At 37.1% G+C, this 8,376-nt stretch overlaps 1 protein-coding gene across 1 annotated transcript; it reads left to right on the top strand.

Annotated features, from left to right (window-relative positions):
* Positions 1–6,966: 6,966 nt before the first annotated feature.
* Positions 6,967–7,908, top strand: LOC103740372 (olfactory receptor 958). Its single transcript, XM_008840952.1, has one exon. It carries the CDS (start codon positions 6,967–6,969, stop codon positions 7,903–7,905), a length of 939 nt encoding a protein of 312 aa, XP_008839174.1. The 3' UTR covers positions 7,906–7,908.
* The last annotated feature ends 468 nt before the right edge of the window (positions 7,909–8,376 follow it).

Raw genomic sequence — 8,376 nt, 5'->3', positions numbered from 1 at the left:
TTCTGTGTGATACACACACACACACACACACAAATCAACAAATTTTTAAAAATGTATTATATTTGAGGAGGAAGCATGGAAATTTACGTCGTGCTAATTAGTAGAGGTGATAAACATTGCTATGGAATCTACCCTATGACTTTATAGACATACAGAGCTGCCAAGGATCCAAGTGCAACATATTATGATTAGTAATAATCAGATACATACAGATTAGAGATGCATGCGTCAACATCTCAGTGTTACTAGCAAAACAATGAGTCTTTTTGCAAGGAACAATATATTCTAAAATGAAATGGAGATCTTTTTTAAAGGTTAAAAAACTCATTCAATTTTATGTCTTACAGGGCTTATACTGAGTTAAATATTGTATAACTGTATTAACTCAACTGTGAACCTAGAAACTTGCAGCCACTTGTGAAAGAGATGTATTCTTGCTCTGGAGTGTGTTACTGAATATGTTAAAGCTGTAATGAAATGCTGCTTCTAATCATGTAGTTATTAAACATTTTTAAAAGTGATTAAAAAAATAATGATTCTTCAAAGCATAAATTTGCTCCTTAACAATTAATAGATGTGAGAAACATTATGATTGAAATCTAAATGACTTTATATCCATGCTCAGATGCCAAGGAGCTCAGAAAGTAACCCACTGTGACTAATAATAATCAGATATATAGAGATTAGAAATGCATGTACAAACATCTTAATGTTGATGGCATTAAAAATGAATTTTTCTGTATGAAACTCTGTATTTTAATAATGGAATGGAGATCTTTTTTAAAGGTTAAAACCTCATTTAATCTTATAGGGTTATGTCTTATAGGGTTTATACTGAGTACAATATTGTATAACTGTAGTAATTCAACTTTAAACCTAAAAATGTATAGCCAATTTTGTAAGAGACGCAGCCTAGCTCAGCAAATCGTTATTGAATATGTCAATTCTGATGTAATGAAATGCTTCTTCTAAGTATGTGGTTACTAAATAATTTTTAAAAATGGGAAAAAGACATTTACAGTATTTTAGTTATATCTCAATAAACTTCTTATTAAAAATACCATTAATCTAGATCTTCTCAGATTTGAATTTCTATTTTAATAGTACTTAGAAAAATAATCAGTTTACATTTGCATAAAAATAGAGATTTGTAATTCAAAAAAATCTTTTACATTCAGGTGTCCCACTTGAAAAAAAATGCATACAGGGAAAGAATTATCATTTTAACTTTGTAGATGAAGTAAAGTAATGGTACTCAATTTACTTAACTCCTACATTCAAATGCACCAATAACCACATAAAAATTGAACCAGATCTTATCGTTCAAAGCCTAGGCCCCAGCTCCCATTGGTTTGGAGAACATTCCATCACTGACAATTTAAAAATGTTTCAGGATAAAAAGATGTTTGAGCCGGGCATGGTGGCACATGCCTTTAATCCCAGCACTTGGGAGGCAGAGGCATGTGGATCTCTGTGAGTTCAAGGACAGCCTGATCTACATAGTGAGTTCCAGACCAGCTAGTGCTACAGGGGACCCTGTCTCAGAAAAAGACCAAAACAGAAAAAAAAAAAAAAACTAACAAAACGTTTGAAGTAGCAGTATATTTGCTTTGCAGATAGGATTCATCCAGTGGAGATAAGATGAATGTTCCTCAAGTAAACTTGTAGTTCTTCTAGAATAGTTCTAAAAAGTTTTTCAGTCCTATGTACAAGGACCTGGTTATGATACTGAATGCTTGTACTCTTGTTTGGAAAGTAACCACTTTCAGCTTAAAAGCCGCAGAACTCAGCATTATTCTCCTGAAAAAAAGTAGCAGAGAAACCCAAACACCTGTCTCCGATTTTTCCTGCTGCTGTTCTGCTAATGGAAATACCATCCTGTGCCTCATTCATATGTAATTGTGAGAGTAGCACATTTCCATTCTAACACTTTGTTCATATCACCTTCCAAGCAGATGCTTACAACTATGATCTAAGCCACGGTCCATATTTATTAAAGGAAGTCCTATACTCCCTGGAGTCTTGGGAATGGTGCGGCATGCAGTGTCTTCTAAAACAATGCAGAAGACCCAAGTTTAAACACAGTGAGGGGGAAATCTCCAGCTTTTTAAATAGTTTCCAATCTCCCCCCCCCCAGGCAGCTAATTTTCTCCTTTGATTATTCTAATGTGTGTTACTATTCCTAGTATCACACAGGTACAAAGCTACTAGCACAGATCACAAAATCTCCACCTGGCTTAGATGAACTGTATTTTTTCCTATTTCCCACAATGTATGACAAACTAGAATTTTTAAAATGCTATTAGTAAATGAATATAAGGGAAAAGGTGGTATATAGAGTTCATTTAAATAAAACCAGATTGGCCTATGAAGTTAGGCATCATATTTTTCACAGTATCTCCCTTCCCTCCCTGAAGAGCATCTTCCCCATGGGAAAGAAAAAAAAATCAGTAGTTTAAGATGCAAATGTGTAATAACAAAAAATAATTTGTGATAGGAAAAAAGAAAGGACAAATCTCCAAAATACAAGGCAGAGAGATGGAGTTGTCATTTTTCTTTCTTTCATCTGGAGTGGGAGTACTGATACTACGGACATAAAAGTAAAGCAACACCAATGCAAGCATACTTATGGCAGGGTAAAGCCATTGATTCATTTATTCAACAGATATTTGTGAATATTTTCATGTCCTAGGTCCAACCTATGCATCATTATACATATAATTTTGCCTTTAAGCCTGAGGTTTTACTTCCAAGGGACTGACAACTTGAACAGTGTTGAACTATTACGAATGCAATACGTGAGGAAACTAAACTATATAAGTAGAAAGCATACATGAGCAATGGTCTCAAATTTGTAGAAAAATGCCTGTTGATAATTGAGTTAGATTTATTTGGCACATTGATAACCACAAAACAAGGAATTTTTTCTAGAAAAATTAAAACATACTTTAATGGGAAGACATTATTAGAAACAGAGTGTTTTATATTAAAAGGAGGGATTGCTTCCCTGGATGTTGGGATCGATTTTGAGCATAACAGAAAGCACTCTAACATGTGAATAACAACATTTTCAGATCAGTGAATTGAAACCCCCACAAATCCTAAAAAACCTGATCTAAATACTCAACACATTAATCAAAATAGCCCTGGTGCTCTGTTTTCAATAAGATTTCAAAGAAAATTTGAAAATATTTTAAATAAAAATTTCTGGCTGTGTCTGTGAATTGTAGAATGAACAAGTGATTTTAAGGACCTGTGAGCGGGCACGGGATTATATTTTAATCATTGATCTGGTGTCAATATGTAAAAATAAGGTCATAGGCCCCAGCTGTCACCTCAGATGTGCCTGAGGTCCCAACTGGTAGCTTGACAGCAATCTCCTAAGAGATCCTGAACCCCAGGCACCCGATTAGGCAATGCCTGGATTCCTGACCCATAAAACTGGGAGATTTTCAGTAACTTGATACATGGTTGCCAATTGAAATAATTCATGTGAATATTCATATTTCCATGATTATGAGTGGGTTTTGTAAGCAGTTCAGCATTTTTGATAAATTATTCTGACAGAGCTTCACCTGTTGGCTCCATGAAAGTTTCTGTTCACTCTCACTCTCTCATAATTGTTAAATGTCTTTTTTCCAGAAATTGGCATTGCAGAGGAACTTTTTTGGAGTGTTTTCAGAGTTAAATTTTGACATTGTTGATGTCTTTTTCTCTATTTCATTAACTAATGTTTCATATATCTTCGGTTCTTTGATAACATGAATTTTGTGTTACATGGAAGAGATCCTCTTCTCAGACTATAAAGATATAGAATCATGCAAAATAAAGAACAGATCCATCAAAATTTTCTTTATGTTGTAGTATATGTCCTTAATATTTGTTAAATAATTCATATATACATGTGTATATATTTGATTCTGAAAAATCACGGTGAATAATCTTTGCTTTGGAAATTCAGTTTTGTCAATTGATAAAGCTGTTTGTTGAGTCTAGTAATAGGAATTATATTTCCAAATAAAATTAGTAGGAAACTTCCAAAGAACTGGAACTATTTTAGTCTACTACAATTGTCACAAAAAAAACTGCTGTAGACCACTTGACATAAATAACATTAATTTATTTTCTCAAATGTCTTGAGGTTATACCATTCAAGATGAAGATTTGCATCATGGTTGATTTAGAAAGCCTGCGGGTAGACACTTCCCTACTACATCCTCAGGGGTTAGGAGACACAGATTAGAAAAATGGATGGAAAAAAAGAGATAAGGGGATCTTTCCTTTTTTTCTAATCTTCCTCTTTGTAAAAGAATATTGCTTCTCCCAGCAGCCAGCAGCCTGCATGTTTCTACCAACAATCTCCTCCTGGAACTCTAGGCTGACTTCTGTAACACACCTCAGAATTCCTCTAGCTTCCAGGCCTGACTGAACTCCAGAGGTATTTCCAAATTTTCTGTACTGTGATAGCCACTTTCCACTTGCCAGTACAAAAGTCCGTACTGGGTACCTAGAAGTGCCGTAGGGAACTACTGCAAACCTCATGGGCTGAAACAACCAAAATGTATTCTCTCAAAGCTCTGGAGGCAAGCACCAGGATCGCATGCCCACAGAAGAACTGCTCTTGTCTCTTTCAGCTTCTGTTAGCAATCTCCAGCACGCCTCCATGTTTCTTTTGTTTCTTTATATCTGAGAGTTAATGCACAAGCTAGGAGACATTGTAATTCACTCGATATAGCCACTCCGTCACAGATGGCCTAGGTCTACCTCGCGGAATGCTTGAGAAGCAGGCTGTGTGGTAGGGCTCTGCAGAGAGGATGAATCGCCAGTTCAGCCTTGCAGAGATTGTGTTCGGCATGCCTGTATCAGGATTGCTAATGCTTCCAGGAAAGTTTACCAACCCTTTAAACGCTTCAAGCAGCCACTACATTTACTTCTTTCATAGGACTAACTACGTATTGAAGTACATTTTATTTGTGCAGTGTTTTGAAAGAAACAATCACTACTTAATATGTGGAACTTCTCCCACAAAAGAAAAAAAAAAGAACATTTTATTTTCTTAGCTTCTGGTATGAATTTTCTCTTTATAAAAACCTTAGTTGAGGAAAGAGACGTCTTTATTGAAACCTAAACCTCAGTGCTTGATTGTGCTTAGACTGTAACCTCCTATAAAAGCCCCCAGCCAGCAGCCTGCAAGATGGTGGCTACTCCTCCCGAGCTGAGAGCCACCCCCTGCGACTCTCCAAATCCAATAAACTCTATCTCGCCGGAGAGGGGGAAAAAAGAATATTGCTTCTATTGTATCAAGAAGGCCCACCCTTACAACCTCATTTGACCTTAAATTCCACATTTAATGCTGTCATTTAATATAGTCTAATAGTTCAAATAGGTTATATTTTTAATGTGAGATTTGAGGGAGATTCATTCAATTCATTTTGTAGAAAGGATTATGAAAATCTTATATTAAAATATGTGAAATTGATACATAAAAACAGATACATAGTTGTTATTGAGCAACACTATAATATGAGATCATACTGAAGAATGATTTCCACATATGTTCTAAGATTGAGTTATATCCACCACATTTTCTTCTTTCCACAGGTCAGTTACAGAAATGTGATGTCTAGATTTGGCTCGGCCTTTTTATTTTTTCTTTTTAATTTCACAGTCATGCGGCAAGAGGAAGCATTTTCATATTGGACTTTAGCAAGATCTCTTATTAATATCTAATTGCTCCCTTTGTTATGCAACTTGCTTGAGTAGGACTCATGCAGGAGATTCCAATGCCCCCAAGGACATTTGAATTGCCGTATATGAGGAGCCAGTGAAGCTATTAGTGTCGTAGAAGATGTCTTTGTTGAAGAGAGAGCACATTCTGCTTTATATAATTATCTGAGATGTTTTGGCAAAGAAGAGCTGTAGAAATCAATGGAGAGGATCCCTCACTGGTTTATGCTGAGCTCTCAAATTTCAATTTAGACTAACAGTTATAGAAAGACCAATGGACAGAAGTTAAAGACCAAACTTCCTCCTTGTAAGTCATGTAAATGCTGTATATTTTTCATATCTAATACATCTAGTGAAGAAGAGAATTTGAAGTCTTTGATTATAAATGTTCTCAGAGTTTAGGATCAATTGGAACATGGACTATTGGATAAAAGAATAAGACTTTAATTGCCTGTTTTTTACCCCATTGTTTTTGCATACTAGCTCACAGACCCCATTCTTAACATTTCCCTTTGCAAATAGGAATTTGTACTTGATTCAAATGCTTTTTCAAATGGAAATGGTCAGTTCGTCAATACCTAGGTATATTAATTTTGATTTCTATTCAATGGCTTTCAGTCAGAACTTTTGGGGGGTCATATAACAGGCTATGTATAGCTCTTGGTTGGAGTCCATTGATCTTTTACACAACAGTACCAAGTTTCTTCCATTCACAAGAACCAAGAAGGCAAACAGAATTTCTGAATAATTTAGTGGAAGGGGTAAAGAGGCGGTAAATAAACTAATTTAACAGTGTTATTGAAGTGGTAACATACAATTCTGTGGTGGTGATGTACCACAAACAATGATTTTCCAGTTGTAGCTCATCCCTCTGGTGACAGAAAAACCCTTCAATGATCCTGAGTCTTGATGAACCTCCACTATGGGGTGAGAGCAACATATATTTGCTGGATCCTGTCCTTCCCTTCTCTGACATGATCTTTTTTTCAACATTATTTTGATAAGGAACAACTGCATTTGGAATCAGTGCAAGGAAACTATTTGATGAACCAAAGAGTTTGCTATGACTTGGATGTTGATAATAACGCCTTATAAATGGGTTTACAAGCAGTCGTCCCATAGTTTAGAGACAAAAGACAATCATTTAAATTTCATTTCCTAACATGTTCACTTCATTGAGCACAAATTAGGACATTCTCCATGCCCTCTGCTGCCCCGCCCTCCCTAGCGCTGGCTCTGATGGAGAGGAAGAACTGCTCCATGGTGACTGAGTTCATCCTCCTGGGAATCCCACACACAAAGGGCCTGGAGACTGTGCTTTTTGTCTTATTCCTGCCCTTTTATGTCTGCACCCTGCTGGGAAATGTGTCTATTCTGGTGGCTGTTATTTCTTCCAACGGTCTTCACACACCCATGTATTTCTTCCTGGGGAACTTGTCTGTATTTGACATGGGTTTCTCCTCTGTGACATGCCCTAAAATGCTACTGTACCTTATGGGACTCAGCCGACTCATCTCCTACAAAGACTGCATCTCCCAGCTCTTTTTCTTTCATTTCCTTGGGAGCATTGAATGTTTCCTGTATACTGTGATGGCCTATGACCGCTTTACTGCCATATGTTACCCACTGCGGTACTCAGTTATCATGAACTCTAGAATCTGTGTGGCCCTGGCTGTGGGCACATGGCTGTTGGGTTGCCTCCATTCCAGTATCTTGACATCCCTCACCTTCGTCTTACCATACTGTGGTCCCAATGAAGTAGACCACTTCTTTTGTGATATACCTGCAATCTTACCCTTGGCCTCTGCTGATACATCCTTAGCACAGAGAGTGAGCTTCACTAATGTTGGTCTAGTATCCCTTGTCTGCTTTCTCCTGATTCTTGTGTCTTACACACGAATCACAGTCTCCATCTTGAATATCAGCACCACAGAAGGACGTCAGCGAGCCTTCTCCACGTGTAGTGCCCACCTCATTGCTATCCTCTGTGCCTATGGACCCATCATCACCATCTATCTGCAGCCAACGCCCAACCCCATGCTGGGAACTGTGGTGCAAATACTAATGAATTTGGTAGGACCAATGCTGAACCCTTTGATCTACACTTTGAGGAATAAGGAAGTAAAGTCAGCTTTGAGGAAAATACTTCATGGGAAGGGACCTAATTCCGAGGGTTAGAAAGACACGGTGGGTTGAATCCATTACCTTGGAATGCTTTCTATGCCACTATGTGAAATTTCAATTTGGAATCTTCACACATGACACCGACTTGGAATATGTAACAGAAAAAGTGTTGTGGCCCACTGTATAATAATGCATTATCTTTTGTCTGCTTAATGTGCTTGTATTTCTAAGTACTGTTCATCCACTCATCATCAAAATAGCTTGATCTTAGTTGGTATTTTGCTTTTCTTTGAAGTTCTACCTACTGGAAAGAAAGTCTCTCCCATTCAGCATCTTCCACTATCATTCATTTAAGCCCGCCAGAGCATGTGTGAGGCAAACTTAAACAGAAAAGCAAGAATTAGGAAATGGAAAGGACTTTCAGTAAATGAACAAAAGCATTGGCATTGTCTCTCTCTCATCATTTTAAGCAATGTCAAGTATGGGGGGGGAAGTGCACTTGATTAATAGAAGCATATATATATA

The sequence above is a fragment of the Nannospalax galili genome, unplaced genomic scaffold (genome assembly GCF_000622305.1).
Source record: "Nannospalax galili isolate Female #2095 unplaced genomic scaffold, S.galili_v1.0 scaffold881, whole genome shotgun sequence".
NCBI lineage: Eukaryota > Metazoa > Chordata > Mammalia > Rodentia > Spalacidae > Nannospalax > Nannospalax galili.
Note: the sequence above shows the minus strand (reverse complement) of the source record. Positions and strands in the feature narration are given on the sequence as shown.